General features: G+C 33.3%; 1 protein-coding gene across 1 annotated transcript in view; it reads left to right on the forward strand.

The window, feature by feature from the left end:
- Window positions 1-23,388, forward strand: part of LOC136042445 (chloride channel protein 2-like) — a 75,173-nt gene that overhangs the window by 25,002 nt on the left and 26,783 nt on the right. Inside the window, exons 6-10 of the mRNA XM_065727409.1 lie at window positions 2,912-3,071; window positions 8,200-8,430; window positions 11,073-11,210; window positions 18,105-18,225; window positions 22,131-22,395. Coding sequence (XP_065583481.1) covers window positions 2,912-3,071; window positions 8,200-8,430; window positions 11,073-11,210; window positions 18,105-18,225; window positions 22,131-22,395 — 915 coding nt within the window. The remainder of the gene's footprint in view (window positions 1-2,911; window positions 3,072-8,199; window positions 8,431-11,072; window positions 11,211-18,104; window positions 18,226-22,130; window positions 22,396-23,388) is intronic.

A 23,388-nucleotide genomic window follows, 5' to 3' on the forward strand; every position in this document is an offset into this window, starting at 1 on the left:
GTGCCGTGGCCTGTATAAGCATGCAAGGGTTGGTATCACTTACCACTGCTCCCTGGAGACAGAGATACAGATAAAGTGTACGGATTGCATACGTCCGAATGAAATAACTTTATCTCCATCATTGAACTTGAAGAAAATCCAAGACTCCTTCACGAACGCTATCACCTATTATAAGGGTCAAGGTTGTACCTTTCCTTGTACCGAAAGGTTTTGCATTCTATTATAAAGAGATTTAAGAAGTATGTGTCGTCTCATACCAATTGGGAGTCGGAAATTTTGCTTTTGAATTTCTTCAGCCAAGTCTATATCAATAGTTAAGGCAGTATATTTCACACCTCCCTTTACATGAGACCTGGTTATACTTATTTTTTCAAACATAAAACCCATTGAAGGGCACCATAAGACCAACAATCTTTTCTGACGTACCTCAACGAGGTCCTTTGCGCAGCAATATTCTTTAGAAGATGCATTTCCTGCTACTAGGAAGAGCACCATTTATTACCCCCTTTTCCGATTTGTCCTTCTTTTCTTGGCACCATTCTCTAACCCTAATTGAGTTCTCTTCTAGTCTCGTAGAGAAAAATTTTGGACAAAAAATGAACTCGCTCAAGAGTTTGTTGTCCTTTGCGTCAAAATGCACTGTTTATCTTCTGCCGATCTTTTGAGGCGTCTGCTTTTCACCTTGAAAGGGATAAGTTTTGCAGCCTCAGCTAAGCTTGTCTTTCATTCCGACCAACTGACTAGGCTTTCCTTATTCCTACCCCTTTTTCTTCGCTTTTGAGTACCTTTGCCAACAATACCGGTAAAAACACTAGAAATAATCCCCTCATCCTCAAACATTGTCATTTAAACAAGGGGTGTGTTCTCGAACTTAGTATTTTGAGAATTATTGTACTTTGTAATTCTCTACCTTTTTATCCCATTTTTATAAGAGCCTTTCAGGTTGGTGTCTAGACATTTAGATTATCCATTCATCTTACATTGCAAGCTTACCTCACCGTGATGCTAACAAAGAGCAATCGAAAATATTGTAACTCACCTAATTCAAAAGACATCGAGTGTCTCACCTTCCCTTTGACTGAGGTCGCCTCTGATTGGCCAACGGATGTCATTGTTAGTAGCAATCTCGACCTCGGAGAAGTTTCCCAATGCCTTGCTCAAGCGGCAACATGATCCAGTTGATCTACCGTTGCGCTACGTTATGTCGATAGTAAACCAGCCTTCAATTCATTTATTTAAACGAAATTGAAGATGGGGATGATGTTTCACTTTCTCCTTTTGGCACTGCAGCCCCTCCCGAATTAAGGCTCTGGATAAATCTGTGCTTGGCACTATCTCATAAAATAAATGTCTAACAAAGTAGGTTGATATCAGATTACAAATCATAAAAAAGGCAAAATACTCCAATAAATTATAATTTGAGTTGTATTGTGGTAGAAGCTGCTTGTTAATGCAATTAAACTCAAACTATTAAGTGCATAAATATTTAAGTTAGCATAATTGTTCTTTTATAACTAAGTATTTGAATCGATTCCAACGTTTAAAATAGGTCCCATTAATTGTATTAAATCATAGCGGATTACTACCAGATAGAAGCAGAGAGTTTACTTAAAAAAATGTTGTAACTCAAAAATGCTTTATTCTTTTTACTAAAATTTTCGCTTAAAACCCATGCTTAAAATTTTATGGAAAAGAATCAATCAGGTTTCGCGTTCCTTTTACGAACTCAAAAATCAACATTTAAAGAATGTGTATATTAACTTCTTGTTTTTCTCCTGTCCTTCGTTGTCATAATATATATATATATATATATATATATATATATATATATATATATATATATATATATATATATATATATATATATATATATATATATATACATATGCATCCGTACTTCAACGAATTTCAACCAGGACTTTTCGGGGAGAGACTTCGTTGAAGGATTTTTGTTGTAAATTTATTGTAGAATGAACTCTGAAACATTGAAATGACAATGCACCAGAAAACAAAAGTCATGGAAACTAAGCACACATTTTAAAGTGGGAACAGAAGGCATTAATTTGTCCTTGTTAGTACCCTGTCAGTACCTTTGTTAGTACCTGTTAATTACCCTGTTAGCATCCTGTTAGTTTTTTTTTTTGTTATAACCATGAGCTACTGAGAATTTGAAATATAATAAAATGATGAAAGCCAAGCTTTCGAAAAAATATATTCTTCTTCTGTTAGAACGTAGGGCTTTTATGGAAACTGTTTAGCCCTTTTACTTTTTCCCATCTTAATGTAGATTGTTAGGCTGTTACTGGCTACTGTAACCTATTTACCTTGTCACAAAATATCAACTTTTATTTAATCAAATGAAAAAAAAAAAAATTCAACTGAAAGTAAGGAGCAATATTAAAATTGAACACGAACAGAAATTACTCCATATACCAAGCGGTTGCCCCCTCCTCAATTCCTTGTTCTTTACGCTAAAGTTTTTAGCGCGTTTAAAAAAAGCTTCCATCTCGAATTAAATGTCCCTTGTGTTTCAGGAGTCATTCTTAAAAATTGGGACGAATAGCCAAACTATAGCGTAAAGAGCAAGGTATTAAGGAGGAGGGGGAAAATCCTCCATATGCAGAGTGAATTTTATTAGTTATGAGTTTTAATATTGCTCCTTAATTTCAGTTGAAAAAATTGTTCTATATTTAATTTCTGATCGTTTTTCAAATAATGCTGATAAGTCTGGCTCATTATCCGAAAAAGCCCCCCCCCCCTCCTTACGGAAAACTCCTTCGTGGAAAGTTCTTCCTACGGCCCCACCCCCTGTAAAACTGACTTTTCTGACTAGCATTTTCATTTATTTCAGGGAAGCGAAATGCAGCCTTTGTTTGCAGTTCTATCTAAAATGATTTTTTTTTTTTTACAGTTTTTTCTGACAATGACAGCAACTACGTTGGGTATGCCAGCTGGCAGCTTGATACCTGTTTTCAGGGTTGGCGCAGCATTCGGCAGAGCCATTGGAGAAGCTATGGCTACTTGGTTTCCCTATGGTCTACCAAATTCTGCCGTTCCACATATAATACCAGGTGATTTTTTTTTCTTGTAAGGACTACCTTAGAATAACATAGATATGAAAAATATGTGGCTTTATCTTTAACTTTTTCCAGTTTTCTTACGTTTCAAAAAATTTAAAACGGACTTTTGAATTGAATTTAAATAATGCCATCTATTCCATATCTGAAATTATCTTATCTACCGAGGATCAAATCAAAAGCGACTGAACATGTCAACGGGCACAACGCCTTATGCATGTTTTGTTCAAATTCGAAATAAAATGGTGCTGCATAACAACATAAAAAATCGAAAGAAAAAATGACGTTGAAGGAACATTCAGAAAAACAATTTTATTTCAAACAAATTTAATCTTTGAATTGAGACCTTTATGAACGAGGTCCTAAACACAATACCTAAATAGAAAAAAATCGGATTACTGGGAGAGGTCGTCCTCACAGGCTCATTGTGAACTTTAAAGAATTTATTGGTATAGTTCCCACCTCCCCAGCTTTTAAAAAAATTTCTAAAAGCTCCCAGCTTTTTGAAAATAAGACTGTGGCCTTAGTGAAGTGTCAAAGCCACGCAGATTTTTTCACAGTTTAGACAATAAAGTGATAGAAAATTAGTTCAAATTATTAATTATATGAAAATACATCATAGTAACCTATCAACAAGTTTACAAAGTCAAAAAACTGTAAAATTAAGTGGTGTGATAATCAAACAGTTCGTGGTAACGAACTGTAAGTAAAGAGCGACCCGGCTCAATAGTAATTGAAACTAAAAAAATAGAATATTGATACAAATAGATACATCAAAAGAGACTGATTTTTATGCTGACTTCAAATGTACAAGTTTCATCAAGTTTAGTCTTATGCAACAAAAATTAATATTTGAGAATATTTTCCTCATTTTCCCACAAAGGGGAACAACCCCCTCTAAAAGTCATAGAGTCCTTATGAAAATCACACCATCAGATTCAGCGTATCAGAGAACCCTTCTGTAGAGGTTTCAAGCTCCTATCTGTAAAAATGTTGAATTTTGACCTTTTTACCAGAAAAAAGATCACGGATGTGTGTTTATTTGTTGTTGTTTTTTTTTCTTCCCAATGGTAATCGTATCGACCCAGTTGTCCTAGAATACCGCAAGAGGTCTCATTTGAAAGTAAATTAAAAATTTTAGCTGCCTTTTTAAGTGACCAAAAGAATAAGAGGGCAACTAGGCCCCCTCCCACGCTCAGTTTTTCCCGAAATTTTTTGAGTCAAATTTTCCTGACCAAAATTTTGAGATAGTCATTTTGTTCAACATAGTCAAAAACTCTAATAAATATGTGTTTTAGGATGACTTAAATACCCCACAGCCCCCGGGGGAAGGGTTGCAAACTGTGAACTTTGCCCATTGTTTACATACAGTATTGGCAATTGGAAGTATACGGACGTTTTCAGGGAGGATTTTTTTTTGTGTGGGGGGGACAAGGGGATAAGGTTACGTGGAAGGATCTTTCTATTGATGAATTTTTCATGTAAAAAGGGAATTTTCCATGTAGGGTTGTCGGATTTTCCAGCATTATTTAAACAAAGATCAGAAATTAAATTAAAAAAAACAGGTTTTTTTCAACTGAAATTTTTACACTCCTATTAAGATACTTAATTGGCTAAAAAAAATTGTCGCAATTGTATTTTTTTTTATAGCTTGCCTCCCCCACCCCCCAGTTTATGAGGTATAAAACTGCTAGTGGCGCTAAATACAGCATAGAGTCTGGTGACTTGAATTAAAAAGTCAAAAATTTGAAGAAAACTGTATAATCAGTATAAATGATACTGGCTTTATACTTCCGGGTAAACCCGTCCCCAGCTTCCCAGTGGTAGCTTGTACCTATGATCCGATTTGATACATCGGTGCGACCGATAACGATGTCAGATATCGTATAACCCGACCATTTATCACATTCATCATTTATCACATTCATTCATTTGAGTCTCGTTACTTTATTTTTGTATAAGTTGAGTTAGTGACTGAATTGTTGTTATTCTTATTATTATTACAGTTAATCTACCATATTAGTATTAAAGCTGACACTTCTGCGTAAATAATAATTAATCATTTTTTTTTTAAGAATTATTTTCAATGAAAATCCAATCTGCTTAAAGAGGACCTAGGTAGGTTTGGAAACATCTTGGCTAGTTAAATAGGCTATTAAACGTAAATCCAGAGGAGCTAAAAGTGGCACCAAAAGCTTGAAAATCTTGTGAGGGGCAAAACATATTTTGAAATTTAGGATGGTAATTTTTCATTTTTTACGAATAAAAATACCTAAAATCATATTTTCCAAAATCTGAGGGTTTAAAATTCCTGTACTGCCCCTATATCCCTCCACCAATCGGTACCACTTGTAGCCAATCATTATAAGAGCCAAAATATTCAACTCTATGGGTAGCAGACTATCAACCTGCCATTAGTTTATCAACACTTTTAACCGAGCACACCCCATCATTTGGTTTAGCCCATTTTCTAGTATGCCATTTTGGTTTTTCAAAATATTTACAAGTTATTATTTAGAAGTCTCTTGCAAAAAAAAATGTAAATATAGGTCACGTCACAAAAACTGTCTTTTCTGTCCTTTGGAGGACTCAAAGTACCAAAGACAGTGAAAATGAAATATGGTCGTTGGAATTGTTTTGCGGAAACTTGCACAGCCATATACTACGATATACTGCTTGTATGCATACAGAGTCCAAATATATTCTTAATATTATTATTAGAGAGATTGAGGATAATGGAAAAGACCCCCCCCCCCCTGTATTTATAAAGTTTTTGGTAGGAGAGGGCGTCAAATTTCAAAAGACAGACGTGGGTGAAAAATCAACCAAACATTAGCTGAAAACAAATGACAACGACAACAAATTAACATGGTGTGCCGTTTTGTTAAAGATGTAGTTGTTTTTGGGAATCAATAGGTTGCTAATGTTTGAATTTTTATTGGGAAGAAATGTTGTAATATTTAACTAATTTGACATTTTTTTCCACATTTCAACGTGGCAACACTGACAAAATGGTAATATTATTATTACTACTACTAACAACTTACTGCAACACCAGGCCTCCTAAGGTCGAATCAGCTTCACACGCTCCTTTTATATTCCAATCTATTCGAAGCCTCCCTCTTTACACACTTCCAAGAAGTTCCTAGTTCTCTTGTTTTTTTCCTTGTGACATCTGCCCACCTCGCTCGGGGACAGCCTACTTTTTATTTGAGCCTTGACGGTTGGCCGACAAGGAAAATTTTTGGTAATCTGCTATACTTCATACGCCTAGCATGTTCTAGCCAACTCATCCTTTCTCTCATTACAACCCTAGAAAGCGGAATTGACCCACATTATTCTTACAACTTACTATTTGAGATACGGTCAGTCAGTCGGGTACCCAAAACAATCTGTAGATAATATCTCTGGAAAATATAGAGCAAAATCTCCTTTGCTTTTCGGAGCGCCCGCGTTTTGGAACCATACTTGACCAGTGTCATTACTGTAGCTTCCAATACACTTATCTTTTTATTCTTCCAAAATTTTTTACACTTTTAAAAAACACCGTGGGCCTTGGATATTTTACTTCTAACATCTTTACTGGACTATCTAAGTACCTAACTAACTACCTAAGTACCTAACTACGCAGATATGTGAAGCTGTTCACTTGATCGATCTTTTCGTTACCTATCATCACCTCTTCATCTTCACTTATTCCTATACTGCCATCTACTTATTCCTATATTACCAAGAAAATTAATTTGAAGCAATCAAAGGAATTTTTAGAAAATCGGGTTTTTCAGGAAGGAATAGAACTGATACGGAAACAGATCCAGGGGGTAAATTTTTATTTTATGTCCTTTGGTTCTTCAAAAAATTGTCTGTAAAAACCTTTCAGAAAAAGCATATGCATTAAGCAAACGGAATTAGTGTGCCTTTAAAATGACCCGTTGAAAATAATCTGAAATTGTTCAAAATCAAACTGTCTTTTGTCCCTGAAAAAAAAAAACTTAAAAAAAGCTTAAAAAACGAAGTTGTAGTAGAACACTTTTTAGTTTTTGAAAACAAACTGTATTTTTTTTTTTAAAGTGCAAAATGCAAATAGTAGATCTAATCGTATTTTATTATATTCTTCCTAAATGTTACTTTAAAATAACAGCATCTGGTAATACAAACAACTTTATTTGGAAACCCCTCTTGTTCTTCAAAGTTATTTCTCAAAATTTATTGCTTTTTTAAAAAAAATGTCGTGCTAGATGGAAATTTTTAATTATTTAACTATAGCAATTTAACTATAGCAATTTAACTGTGGCAAATTTTTAACTATAAGCAATTTGTGACGTTTATCAGGATTGTCTGCTTAGTTTTTTATAAAGAGTTGGCAAAAAATTAAATTTACAAGTTTTTATTTCCTTAGAATAAAAAATGCTTTGTTTATCAGATCTTCACAGTCACAACCCGTCAACTGCATTCCCACCCTACCCCTACCCCATGCCTGGATATACTCCAGAGCTATTTGTAAAAGTTCGCTGTCATGATTTTTTTTTTTTCAAATTGGTCTTATTTGACACTATAAACCAACTGGCGAAGAGAAATAAGTTACGAAGACTGTTCAGTTTGTCTCTTTTTTGACCTAAAGAGTTTAGCAACAAATTTCTCACTTCACTAAAAGAGAATTATTAGGCCAAATGCTAAAAATTGAAAATAAATAAGTGGAATAAGTAGCAACATTTTGGTCTTATATACAGGTGGCTGAACCAGTTTTCAGGCTATGCAACCATGCCCACTGATCTTTAGCATTTCGTTTGACAACACCAAAGAATAAGAGAGCGAATTTGAGGAGGTGAGGTGGGTGGGTACTCGGTTAATTTAACCCTCTCCCTTCGTCCCGCCGCCCTTTCAAGAATCATTATTTTTCTTTGAATTAAAATATACCTTTCTCTTACATTTTCATTGAAAAACAATAAATGAAAAATTACAAAACTGTCCCCCTAGATTTTGAACAATAAACCCTCCCCCTCTATTTTTTTTTTTTTGATTTGTTATCACTGCAAATGAAAAGAGCTAAAACATTCTAAATTAGAAAACAATTATGTCAAATATAAAAACTGATCGACGTTTTTCATCTTTTCGTTTTCAGGTGGTTATGCTCTTGCTGGTGCTGCTGCCACGTCAGCAGGTGTGACACACTCTCTATTTATTTCTGTTGTTGTTTGTGAAATGACTGGACAGTTTAAGCATATAATTCCAGTAATGTTATCAGTTCTTATATCAAATGCTATAGCGAGCCTGTTGCAGCCTAGTTTTTACGATTCAATAATAGTGATGAAGAAATTACCTTACCTTCCTGATATTATTCCTTCGAAGTCACGTAAGTTTTTCTATAATTGAATTTTTTTTGTGTGTGTGTTTTATTACAAAAATGTTTGTCGAGTTCTTTTTTTTTTTTTTTTTTTTTTGTTCACGGCCATCCTTTGTCAGTCTTCTTATCACACAGTTCATGGTAACGAACTGTAAGTAAGGAGCGACCCGGTTCAATAGTAACCGAAAATCTAAAAAACGAAATTTTGATACCAATAGATGCATCAAAAGAATTTGATTTTTATGCTGATTTTAAATATACAAGTTTCATCAAGTTTAGTCATACCCATCAAAAGTTGTGAGTCTAAACAAATTTGCCGTTTTTCGAAAAAAGGGGAAAACACCCCCTAAAAGTCATAGAATCTTATGAAAATCTCACCATCAGATTCAGCGTATCAGAGAACCCTTCTCTGGAGGTTTCAAGGTCCTATCTACAAAAATGTAGAATTTTGTATTTTCTGCCAGAAGAAAGATCTCGGATGCGTGTTTATGTGTTTCTGTTTTTTTGTTTTTTTCCCAGGGGTGAATTTATCGACCCAGTGGTCCTACAATGTCGTGAAAGGGCTCATCCGAACGGAAACTAGAAGTTCTTGTGCCCTTTTTACGTGAACAAAAAATTGGAGGGCAACTAGGTCCCCTTCCACGCTCATTTTTCCCAAAGTCACCGGATCGAAATTTTGAGATGGCCATTTTGAGCATAATTGAAAAATCTAATCCAATCAAATCTAATAAAAATCTAAATCTAATCAAATCTATGTCTGTTAATCCAGTTCAAGGGGATTTTTCCTGGTGGGGATGGGTGTTATGTTGGAGGATCTTTCCATGGAGAATTTTTTATGAGGGAAGAGAATTTTCCATGAAAGGGGAGCCGGTTTTCCCAGCATTATTAAAAAAAACGATAAAAAAGAACAATGATAAATTAAATCAAAAACAAGTTTTTTCAACTGAAAGTGAGGAGCAACATTAAAACTTAAAACAAAAAGATATTATTACGTATTCGAGGAGATTTGACCCCTTGTCAATACCTCGCTCTTTACGCTAAAGTATTTTTAGTACTTTAATAAAAGCGTTTTATTCTAATTAAATGGCCTTGTGTGATTCAGGGGTCATTCTTAAAGTATTAGAACAAAATTCGAACTTTAATGTAAAGAGCGAGGTATTGACGTGGGACGAATCCCCTCATATAAGTAATAATTTCTGTTCATTAATTTTTAAGTGTTGCTTCTTACTTTAAGCTGAAAAACTTTTTTTTTATTTAATTTGATTAGGAACGTTGTTGAGACAGTTAGATCGGAAATCAGAACAAATTATACTATCCTAGGCCTACCTCACTTAATTCCTTCGAAATCACGTAAGCATACTTCTACCTTCACAAGGTCGCCATAGGGGAAGATTCTTAAATTGTTTAAATGTATGAAAAAAATATATTCTAAAAATCTGGGGGGGGGACGATTTTGTTATTTTTTCATTTTTTTAAATTAAAATACCAAAAGCGTAAATTTTCGAAATTTAGGGGGGAATTAAGTTCTTTGTTAGTTAATGTTGTTTAAGCTATTTTCAAAATGTCCAAAATCAGTAATTATTCAATCTTCATTTCAAAACTGGGACGATATTGATCCAATTAGATTGGAACTACAGAAACTGTTAATAGATTGTAGAGAATACAATATTACACCTTTGCACTAAGCCATGACTGGCTTTTCTGTGTTTGATATGATGGATAATTTACCATGGTCTGTAAGCCCGGTTAGCTCAGTCGGTAGAGCGTGGGACTTTTAATCCTAAGGTCAAGGGTTCAAGTCCCTTATCGGGCGTATTTTTTTTATTCCGGCAGAATCAAAAGCTCGTGGTAACGGAAGGAGCGATCCGGCTCAATACTAACCAAAACTCTAAAACATGGAATTTTGATACCATTAGATACATAAAAAGAATGAATTTTTATGCTGACTTAAAATATATGTTTCATCAAGTTTAGTCTCACCCATCAGAAGTTACGAGCCTGAGAATATTTGCCTTATTTTCGAAAAAGGGGAAAACACCCCTAAAAGTCATAGAAAGCTAATGGAAATCACAGATTCATCGTATCAGAGAACCCTGGTTTATGGGTTTCAATCTCTTATCTGCAAAAATGTGGAACTTTTTAATTTTTTTTGCCTAGTATAGTCGATAGTATCGACCCACTGGTCCTAGAATATCGCGAGAGGGCGCATTTGAAAGAAATTAAAAGTTCTAGAGCCCTTTCTACGTGAACAAAAAAATGGTGGGAAATTAGGCCCCCTCCCACGCTCATTTTTCCCGAAGTCCCCTGATCACAATTTTGAGATAGCCATTTAGTTCAGCATAGTAAAAAAATCTAATTAATATGTCTTTGAGGGCAACTTGATCCCCCAAAGCCCCCGGGAAAGGGCTGCAAGTTGTGAATCTCGCCCATTCCTTACATATAGTATTGGTTATTGGGAAGTATGCAGACGTTATGAGGGGGGATTTTTTATGGGCGGTATTTTATCAAGGTTTAAGTTTAGACCCAGGTCAGAATATTTTAATTAAGCTTAAATGTGACTAATCATGCAAAAGTAGTAACAGTCACCCCTCCAGAATAGGGAAATTTGGTTTAATGATTTTATGTTTTTTTATTTTTGTTTCTTCTTTTAGAGGCTTACAAAATTTATGTGCAAGATTTTATGGTTCGGGATGTGAAGTATCTATGGAGGACTATGACATATAAGCAGCTCCAGCAGCTATTAAAAGAAGCCAAAAAGATACGCATCTTCCCATTGGTCGATTCTCCAGGTAGTTTAAATTTCATAAAGGTTACTTATTGAATTCAATACATAGTAAAGTAAGCCAAAAAGCCAGGGTTGCCAACTGGCAATCATAACCAGAAAAAAGCAGGCGATTGGTTCAAAACCACATTCCTCATTTTGGTAGGAAGTGGGAATGGGTAAAATCTTACAAATGCGTTGCGTTACATCCTTTCTGTTTTTTGTCCAACCCACATCGTAGTCAAAGCTATTAATCAAAATGCCAATATTTATGAATGATTGGTGATTTTCCATGATTTTATTGTCAGCCTTGTATCTAGCTCTAGAAAATTGAATTGGCGAGTATTTGGCTTGAAAAGCCTATTTCAACACTAATTTGATCCCAGGAACTTTGGGCTAATACTATGTGCATGTTTTATCACAATCATCATACAAAAAAAGAAAATTGTTGTTTAAAGTTTCCATCTTGTGTAATTTTCAAACGATTATATTTTTTTAATCTTCAATTTGATTGGTCATTCATAAAAATTCCACTTAGAAATTGGGTACAAGCCAACTCATCGAATTATGCACTATTTCCATTACTGGCGCTGTAGTCGGCTGTAATTTCTTATCCACAATTGTGACTGTATGTATTGGTATTAGGGTTGCCACTTGTAGCACGAAAGGGCTATTTTAAGTCGATTATAGGCTAGACAATTTTTTTACTATAGCACCGAGGTATGTAGCACGCAGATTTGGGCAACTTTGACATTTTAAGAACTGATAGTGGTGGCAACCCTGATTGGCATTAGCCTTTATACTATAAGATGGGCTTAAAACTCAGAGATACCCAGATAGTTTTTAATCTTGAGGTTAAAAAATAGATATTTGACTCGGACCAAGGGCACCCGCAGAAAATTTTACAGGGGGCGGCCAAACGTCAAAATATCGGTGGTGGTTGGGTGACAGGGAATATATTTCAGGAAATTTTTTCGTAGGAATAAGTTTATTTTTAAATACTTTTAGGAAGCAACTCAAATAAAAATAGCAATTAATCTACATGCAAAATGAAACAAAATACAGTAAATTTTAAACGTTACGGATTCCTGGCAAAGGGATGAATTTATTTCATCAATATTCTATTTAATTATTATGCATTTAATCATAAAAGAAATTCAAACTCAAACCAAAATTACAGAAAGATTTATTGCTTCTGTAGATTATAACAGATGTAGACTTATCTTCATGCAATTTTCTATGCCTTAGAATAGTTTACAGAAGGAGTAGAGACACTCAAAAACCGTCCTGCCTGCATAGGTACCACGTTTTGATTTTATAACGGCCATGTAAAATGTACCTCTTTCAAAACAGGACAATTCTCCCCCTCGAACTTAAATCCCTTATATATACAGACATTGATAAAATAGAATAGCTAAAGAAAAATAGAATTTAAACTTACTACCCAGATCTCAAATTATCTCCCTTTGTTTTCATTGTTCTATTCAACTAAACAAAATGAACAAGTTCAAAAAAAAAAATTCGTCGTGAAAGAGTATTATCAAATAGTGTGTGATAAAAAAACTGGAAGCAAAAAGTGACTTGGACCAATCTTCACCAAAACTAAAAATAGTATTCTCATGAAAATTGCTACACCGATAGTATTGACTTTTTATGCTGATTCTAAATATATAAAATTCTTTCAGTTTATTATTACCCACCCAAAACCAAAAATCTTAGAAAATTTGACTGATTTTTGAAAAAAGCAAGCAATTTTATTGAAAATCCCTTTATTAGATACATCATATAAGAGCAACCTACCTATAGAAGTTTCAAGCTCCAATCTTCAAAATGTGGAATTTCGCATTTTTTCATAAGAAGCGTCGTCGGTACGTCGATACCTTTTTTTCTGGGGGTGACTATATCAAACCGAATATCCAAGGAAATTGGGAAGGAGCTCATTCAAACGTAAATTTAAAGCTCTTTTTTAAGTGACCATACAGATTAGGTCAGGGGAAAGTTTTGTTTTCAGCTATTTTAGGGCACCAAACTACGACTTTATCCCAAAGAGGACAAATTTGCCATCAACTTAAAATTTTGAGAAGCTAATGGTGGTAGTACTGGATTCAACCAAGTTGATTCTCTTTATTTGTAATGACATTAGGCTACTTTTCATGATTTGTAATTGCGTATTTGCTATAATAAGGAGAGGGGGTGAATAATTGTTTAGGTTTGGGGAGGGTATTCCTAAAAGGAACAGTTTAATGGACAAACTGCTTACTCTTCATGAGACCTAAGATAAATGTTGACAGAGATAGGGCAGGAGGAAGAATTAATTAAATTGTTTCTCTATGCAGCTAAAATGTTACATTCCCATATTTACCAGCAGATGGCAAATACTGCTGGTAACTTGGTTTTCGGTAATTTTAAATGGTGTTGTTTTCTTTTTCTATTTGTATGAAGCACTTCAATGTATTTAAAGAAATGTATGTAATGTATTTATCGATAAGAAAATCCTATTGTAGAGGTTGTGGTGGCTTCAGTTAAGTAGAAGATCAAAAGCCTCACAGAATTTCCATCCTTACTAACAATAATACTCCTTTTCATCCAACCAAAATTCTTTAGTAGTGATTTTAACAAGGAATTTTTACCAAAATTACCTCCTATTTTTTAAGTATATTCAAATTTTACCCAAAATTGATGTTGCAAATTACTGCTTTACACATTTTAAAAACAAATAATCAGGGATTTAAGGGACCGGTGCCTCAAATTATATCTTGTTTAGGTCTGGGTATGATTTGGAAAACAATCGGAAAATAAATAAAAAAAAAAGATTTCAAATGAAAGCAAGGACAGATTTAAAACCTATTTGAACAGATTATTCTTTATATTAAGGGGACTGTCACCTCCTTTGCTCCTAACTCTTTACTGTGAAGTTTGACCTTTTTCAAATTTTTAAAGAAAATTTGCAATTGGAAAGATAAGATTCTTCAAAGCACTAAAATAACTTTGTTTAATGAACGAGGTGTTGAGAAGGGGGCAATCCCCCTTCTATACAGAGTAATTTGTATTTGTTGTAAGTTCTAAACTTGCTCCTTACTTTATTTAAAAAAAACCTTTCCTATTTGTTTAATAACATTTCATGCAACTGTAAAGTTTTATGAATACAATGCTTTTAGTAACACAAAGAACGATCAATATTTCATTGATCTCTGTTTGGATTTTGATGGGTGATCCAATTTTTTTCTAATGAAAGTAAGAAGCAACATTAAAACTTAAAAAGAACAGAAATTAGTACGTATACGAGGGAGGTAGCCCCCCTCCTCAACACCTCGCTCTTTACGCTAAAGTTTAAATTTTGTCCCAATTCTTTAAAAACAACTTTTGAAAAACAAGGGTTGTTTAATTAGAGCAGTAAGTAACTTTTTTTTAACGTTCTGAAAAACTGTAGAGCGAAGAGCGAGGTGTTGAGGAGGAGGCAACCCCTTTCATATACATAATAATTTCTGTTCGTCCTAATTTTTAATGTTGCTTCTTACTTTCAGTTGAAAAAACATTTTTTTTCGTTTAATGTAGCTTAGACACTAACATTTTTCCAAAGGCAATGGAAAAAGTATGTCAATTAAAGTAAAAATATATAAAAATGAAAAAAACAACAATTTATTACGAAAAATACACAAAACAATAGCCTACTTGCAAAAACTAAGAAATAAATTTCTAGCATTCAGTTCTGTTGAGCAACGCCGAAGCGTTGGACGGATATTTTTTAACAATATTGACAGTTTTGAACCTGGTTATCAAGCAACGAAATATTTAATGTCTTTAGACTCAATTGCTTATAATAAGTAAAGCATTATCAAAGTAGTTTGTTAAAAGTAAAACATTAAAACTAAAATTAAGAAAATCAAATAAAAATTTGTAATTCAATATTTTTAATCTAATTTTGAATACCAAAAACCCAATTTATTCGACGCCTTTATACTTCATAACTGTAAAAAATTAAATCATTTCAAAGAGACAACTAAATAAATACAACTACTCCTGGAAAAACATAAATGATAATAAAAAAAAACGTACCCGCTCAGAGGGAATATACAAAAATTCCCAGTATTCCGTTCAGGAGAAACATTTCTGATTATAGTGACTTCATAGATCAGCTCTTGGGAACTCTTACAATGGAAGAAAAAGTTGACGGCGTATTTTTATCAATATTGCCCCTTATTAAGTTGTTTTCCTTGTGTTTTCCATAATTATACGAACTTTTTTGTGTACTAATAACTGTCCTAACTGCTAATAAACAAATACATATTTAGGATCCATAAAAAGCAGATACTTTGATTGAATGTTATCACCAGTTAGGCTCTTATACTTTCGTTGTTAACAAGGATCGTTATTTACTTACCATTCATTACCAAGAACATTTTTAATTTTTTTTCTGTTGCTCTAACCAAATGATATAGAAAAAATGTTGGTGGAAAACTGGAAAGGGATCATTCAGTCACAAATTAGAACTTAGATTTTCCATAATAGGATTCAAAATCTATTGGCAGGCAGCCAACAATGGGGCAGCACACAGTTTTCCCATGGTTTTTCCCTATTCTGCTCTTTTTACAAATTTCTAGGGGGCCAGGGCCCCTTCTGCCGGCACCCATGATTCCGACCAACTTTATTTTTATTTGATCTTTATCCCAAAATGACTTTATCCCAAAATGACACTCCTGTAACTTGTCATGGATTCCAACATTCATTACTGCAGTTATATTTATATCAGATCTAGATTACAGAGAAAACAAAGCTCTGTTTTCAAGACCTGAATAATTAATAAAAAATTCTCTTCGAGTGTGTCTTGGGGCATTCAGCCTCATAAATATTTATCAGGAAATCCGCAAAAGGCTTGGGACAAAAGCCTAAACGGTATGAAAAAAGGTCACGAAGAACTTACTCCTTTGTGTTTGGCACAAAAACGGGGGGGGGGGGTCATGCTTATAAACACTCCCAAAAAATCATGATTTATTGTACAATTTCGCATCTTTTCCTTTTAATTCTCCTATTTTTGACACCTTTCCCGAAGTTATATCCTCCCTCGAAACAAAACCCTTTTCGAAGTACATGATTAAAATCTCATCATTAGCAGATTTATGTATTTTGTCTGTTTTTAGTATGATATGGTCTCAGTGCTAATAAATGAAATGAATAGATTGAATTAAATAAATTGAAAAAGGATAGAATTGAAAGAGAATCTGAGTAAATTGAAAAAGGACAGAAAAAGAAAAGGGTCAGGATGACGAACATAATTTATTGTAATGTTTCGCTTTGTGCAAATAAATTAAAAGAATATCCCACTATTTGTGAATTTATGTGTATACGAGAGTCATATCCAGGATTTTTTTGGGGGGGATGGCTCTTTACGAAAAAAACTTAAAAGCATCAAAAATGTATCTGTATTTATTTTTGTTACGTTTTTACGAGTCGGACAGACTTTTTGGTGGGGGGAGGGGGGGGTTGTGGCCAAATTTTTCTTTAATGTGATTATGTATATTAAAAATATTTTTTTTAATATAAGTAATTTAGTTTTTTGATGGGGAAGGGAACGGGTGTGGTGTTGTATCTAAATCCTTCAGAAAGTTATTTTGAGGATTGATTTAGGTGATGGCCTTTTTTCCGTAACAGCGAGAAACTGGGGAATATTTTGACGATTTGTAGAAAATTGTTGAGCTAAAGATAATATTGGCCACTCTGGCCAGCTTGTCTGAAAATGCAAATACATGTCTTTGTGTCTTGATAACTGTTGAAGAAACCAAAAATTATCGAAAATTCAGATAATGCTTCGTAGTTCTTAAATTTAGATTCTAAATGAATCTCTATTGCGTCATGTTGGTACAGCGTTGCTAAATTATGACACATTCTGACATTTTACTGTACATTATTAAAATAAGGAAATAAAACAAATCGTTAATGAGACGTCAAATACAACATACGGTCCCATAAAATTTCTCCAAATTTGTAATTTTTAGTAAGATCATTGAACCTCATTTTACACTTCATCAATATAACGACTAACAGATATGTATTTTCTCGTCTTCATTAACTTTTAGAATCTCTGACTTTTTCTGGTGCCGAGCTATACTCTAGGTCAAGTTACCTTAATTGCAGTAACAGACTTATGGGAAAATGATGCCTTAATTCCACTCCCCAATTCCTTCATACGTATACTGGCAACCCGTTTAGCAGTCAACAATTGTCAAAAATAAGACAGGCTGGACAACGACCAGGATTTTCATGCAAAGGAAATTCTTCAAGGCATTTAGGAGGGGGTGCAATAATTGAAGGTGATTTTACATAACTTTTATATATATATATATATATATTTTTTTTTTAATTGTAGAGAAAGTGGTTTGCATGTGCAAGCCTCCGCTTTGGGTCTACCCTTGGTAATACCAGTCAATATTTACCACTAGGGTAGTAATAATTGGAATTTTTTTATTATTTATTGGTCAAAGCTTATATAGCTTACAAAACTCATAAGGTACAGAACATTCGTTATCTCATTAGCTCATGGGACAAGCATAAAATATTTGTTAAAATTACTCCCATTTTGAGTTTTGATTTATTTATTACTTCAAGTAATTTTATTTCATTAGCTACCAGTCGGTCCCCTCCCTGTCATGTTTTTCTTCTTTTGATTTCGTAAATCAGATTTATTGATACAATTTCTGTAGTTTATTATTATATAAAAATGTGTCTCAACACAGGGGGAGATCGTAAAAGGGTACTTCCTCCCTCCAAAGAAGGGTCTAATGTCTAATTCTGATTAGAGAATTACTCTAATGTCTATACATGGACTGCCTGTCTATACACTACGTATATTCTCTGTGATTGTTTGTCCTTACTTCCCCTCCAATCGTAGAAAATGTGTGCATAAGTATATATTTGTTTATTTTAGAGAGTATGATTCTTATTGGTTCGATCCAGCGACACGAGCTAGTAGCGCTTGTGCAGTCACAGATTTGCGATCGCAAGCGGATTGATGAAGCTTTGAGAAGGTACAAAGAAGCGCGTGAAAGGTAATTTGACTTAATATTTAAGGACACATGAATTAGATTATTTATTGAAGAAAAAAAATTTTTATTCTTTCAATTATTAAACAAATGTTAAACCCTTTTTAAATATCCATTCACTTTATGTCGTTGTATGTGCTTTTTTTTTCTTTGCACGGCTACAGGGAACATTTTCAATTGTATTTTAGCCTCCTTGTATCTGAAAGCTCTTGATATTACCCGCGTTCTTTTGATGATATACAAGTCCCTGTCACAGCCTACCTTCGATCTAATTTTAGCCCTCGGATTGCATCTTCAAGAGTATGGAATACACTTCCAGCTATTGCACAGGGCTCTCCTGAGCAATTTTAATTTTTTTTTAAGCTAGTTTTAATTTATTAATTGTCAGAGATAATTTTATTTATTTATCATATGGTTTTTTAATCTCATATTTTGTATGACATTTTATCAAGTGTCTTTTTTTCTTTTTATAAGTGTATCTGGCACGTACGCAGGGAGGGAGTCTCCAGGCCCCGGCCCCCGCCCCCGAAATTTTTTGAAATGTTGAATTTCCCCATGGTTTTTTGGGGTTTCTGGCAAAAGCAGGACATTTATTAAGAATCTAGATACATGTGTGAAGCCTTTTTTGGGAGATTTTGCAGCATGCAATTATCCGGTCAAGTCACGGCCTAATTATTAACCCATTTTCTGCCTAACTTTTTACCCTCTTTGAAGTAATTAGCAATTGTACTATTATTTTTTTTTTTTTTTGCAAAGAGAGTTTGCTTTCCACAGCAAAATAGAATTATCCTTGATATTAAGGCGTTTATTCCCCCTTTTAGGATAAAGTACATCTTTTAGTGGATAAATTTTGGAAACTATCATTTTTGATTAAAGTCTACGTTTTTCTAGTAGAAGAACTACCCTCCACAGCACCCATATTGTACTGTTAACCCAAAAATTAGCACCCATATTGTACTGTTAACCCTAAAATTTCCCTTTCAGTGGGATATAATAGGTTAATCACTGTTTCTAAATCGCTATGAACATAACCTAAGCCTAAAACGTACTTTTGAGGCTTCAGTCTTCTTCCCCCCATCCGCTACAATACTACAGATTAAATTTAATCTGTATTTTCCGATATACGTGCTTTTTGCATTACTGAATAATAAAAAATGCTTCTTTATATCTGCTGTTTCGAAGGTTTTGCCCCCCCCCCCGGAAAAAAATCCTGCGTATGTGCCTGAAGTGTATCTATTGATTTTTTTTTATTCTAGTTTGTTATGTATATAAAAAAATATGGTTTACAAACGCCTAGTGGCCAATTTCCTATAAGTTAATTTCAATCTGTGATCTATTAATTTATTTTTTCCAATGTATTTTTTTGCCAGGTCTGTGAAGTCCCGTGCCGCCTTATTTCAGTTGTAGGTTTTATCATACTTAACTGGACTCTGTCTCTGTCTTTTTATCTCTTCTTCTTTTGTTTCATGACCCCCCTTCTTGACAGGCCATGGAGCATTTGTGGAGATTTGTGATTGTATTATTAAATCATTTTTTTTATTATTTTCGTGCTGAAATAGATGTTATCTATCACATCCTTGTTTCTAAAAGTTATCATTATTGGGAATTATATTGAGATTGTGTAAGAAGTTGAAATTATGGCATAATATATAAATTTTATAGAATTTATTATAGATGACTTTTATCGTGATCGCTTTATTTCTTTTATTGAATCCATCAAAAAGCTAAGAAATTTAGTATCAGTATTTTCCTAATTTTTGTTAAAAGGAACGCTATTTTGCGAAAACTACATAGATAATTAATGGGAGCTAAGGTAGCTTTAACCTCTCCCCCACCTTACATTGTTTTAGGTTAGAATGAAATATATATATGTTTTAAGACTAATCGAAAACATTACAATTTTTCTTTTTTTAAAATGCTTTTGACAGTCAAAATAAAACGCTGAAAATATTTTCTTTTAAATTGTGATATTAATTGCAATCTAAAAAGTACACCCTAAATCATGGCCGCACCCCAAGACCCCAACCAAACCCCTATCCAAACGCTTCAACTTCTACTTTTTTGGAATTAAAGATAATAATAATAAAAAAAAAACAAAAAAACGTGCACTAAAAACCAGGCTGGACTAAAAACTCTCGGACATATAAGATACTCTTCACACATAATAACAAGAATCCAAGCAATACAAAAGGACTAAAAACACCACTGACCTCCCCCCCCCCGAAGTATATATATATATATATATATATATATATATATATATATATATATATATATATATATATATATATATATATATATATATATATATATATATATATATATATATATATATATGTATATACATATATATATATATATATATATATATATATATATATATATATATATATATATATATATATATATATATATATACATATATATATATATATATATATATATATATATATATATATATATATATATATATATATATATATATATATATATATATATATATGATTTGTGAATTAAAATCAACTTGGTAAAAGTGGGGAATAACTTGAGAGCGGTGGCTAATTAGAGGAAAGTCAATACAGATAGTCTCTGTGAGAGGCAAAGCTGACATACCTTTCTCAGAATTAAATAAAAATTATACATTTCACTTGTTGATAGATAGTCTATCATTCATCCTTAGGCAGAACTAAGTTAGATAGGCATATAGTAAGGGTAATTCAAATCGCCTATCAGTTCTGTGTATATAAAGCTGAATATATACAACCCCCAGTGTATATTTAAAGCTAGAGAACCAACCAAAAAAGTGCATGTGCTAAAAAAAAAACTTATTATTGCTTAGGGAATTGCTTGTCACCAACCGGGACCAAAAGATCGGCTCCCTCAGTTTTCTCAGTCAGTTTACTTTCAATATGATTTATTTTATTTTATTTACAACGCGTTCTTTTATCATTTTAAAATGATTTATATGTTCAAAATATTTTCACCCTATTATAGCAAATTTAAAGTAAATTTTGATACGCTAGTGGAGATTTGCATGAAGGAGTCGATTATTTGAGGTTATTTGTTTAAAAACCGGCATGCTTGATGGTCCTTTATTCAATTGTTTTAAATTCCCTTGATTAACAATTACCAACTGCAGCGTTTTTTTTAACTATTAGTCATTTTGTTCAAAAGCGGAAATTTTCTCCAATGATAGACCAATTGTTTCAAATTCCCTGGATTAACGATTACCAACTGCAGCATTTTTTGAACTATTTGTCATTTTGTTCAAAACAGAAATTTTTTCCGATGGTTAATGAAGTGTTCTAAATTCCCTGATTAACGATTACCAACTGCAGCGTTTTTTAAACTGTTCGTCATTTTTTGGGGGGGAAACGGAAATTTTCTCCAAGGATTAGTCAATTGTTTGAATTCTCTTGATTAACTATTACCAACTGCAGCGTTTTTTGAACTATTAGTCATTTTTTTCAAAAACGAAAATTTTCTCCAAGCATTAATCAATTGTTTGAATTCCCTTGATTAACGATTACCAACTGCAGCGTTTTTTGAACCATTAGTCATTTTGTTCAAAAACGGAAATTTTTTCCAGTGATTAATCAAGTGTTCTAAATTCCCCTGATAAACGATTACCAACTGCAGCGTTTTTTGAACTATTAGTCATTTTTTCGAAAATGGAAATTTTCTCCAAGGATTAATCAATTGTTTAAATTCCCTTAATCAACTATTACCTACTGCAGCGTATCTTAAACTATTAGTCTTTTTTTCGGAAACGGATTTTTTCCCAATATTTAAGCAATTATTTCAAATTCCCTTGATTAACAATTATAAGCTGCAACGTTTCTTGAACTATTAGTCATTTTGTTCAAAAACGGAAATTTTCTCCAATGATTCATCAATTGTTTTCCTTATAGGGCCTTATCAGCAGAAAGATGTGCAATTAAAAGTAACACTAATTCGATAACATCTGACCTTGTTTATTCAAAGTCCAGTCCGTGTTTCTTCCTCGACTCTGCTATGCACGGGACAACACCACCCGTAGAAAAGAAGAAGAAGAAAAATAGATTTGAAATCACAAAGGTGGTGGAGGAATATAAGAAACGATATGATGAAGGCTGCACTTCTCTAGAGAAAGCTGTAATGCCACAAGAGCATCACCGAAAATCCAGCATATTTAGTGTGAGTTATCGGCTATTCCACAAGTCCTAATTAGTCTTCAGAGTTCTAATTACTTTCAAATTCCCCCTCTGCTTTTACTACAAGTTCAACATATGGAAAACTGACAAGAAACTAAGTTCCATAGAAGTGTGTCTAATGGATTTTCTTAGCAGTACTTTAAACCTCATGCAGCGTTAAGCCGTTTTAGGCAAAGGGCGCAGAAACTTGATCAGAGTAAAAGATTCGTTTATCTAAAAAAAAAAATGCTATCAAACAAACCATCAAATCTTGATTTTAAACCCCTTACCCAAAAAAAAGTTTTAATCTCTGTTTTTACTTTTGCTTGGATTATTATGTAATAAGATCCCACTTTGTCAAAAGGGTATACACATGTTTAGTTGTTCATACATCTTTTGTTAATAGCGTGTGTTCTGAGCCTTAGCATTAGTTATACAGTATTCAGCACTTCGTGCACTTATTGTAATTAGCCCAATCAGCCTTAACTGTTTTATGATCGGTAAAAACATTGTGAAAAAAAGAGGATACATTTTTTTTTGGTTGTATCCAAACAAATTAAAATCTTTAAATGGAACCCAAATTTTATTTAAACTAAAATGAGCCCTTTTTGAGTTTTTTTTTTTTTGCTGAGTAACGCTGTATGTCAGTGGTGTTAATAGTAACGCACCAAAGTTACCACTCATTAGTTTCCCATCAGTAGGGTTATTGTGAGGGACAGGAAGGGGTAGGATACCTATATGTGTATATACCTGTATATGGCATAAGTTCTATGTTTCCTTATTTTTCCAAAAAATCGAGTATCCCGAGAATTCTCAATCACAACCATATTGCCGACTAGGCCCTGCCCAATCAAACATTCCGTGGTATCAAACTGTAAGCAAGAAGTGACCCGGCTCAATAGTAACAAAAACTCCAAAAAAGTCGGAATTTTGATACCAATAGATATATAAAAAGAATTGAATTTTTTTGCTGATTTCAAATATATAAATTTTATCA

Source organism: Artemia franciscana, unplaced genomic scaffold (assembly GCF_032884065.1).
Source record: "Artemia franciscana unplaced genomic scaffold, ASM3288406v1 Scaffold_1300, whole genome shotgun sequence".
Taxonomy (NCBI): Eukaryota; Metazoa; Arthropoda; class Branchiopoda; order Anostraca; family Artemiidae; genus Artemia; species Artemia franciscana.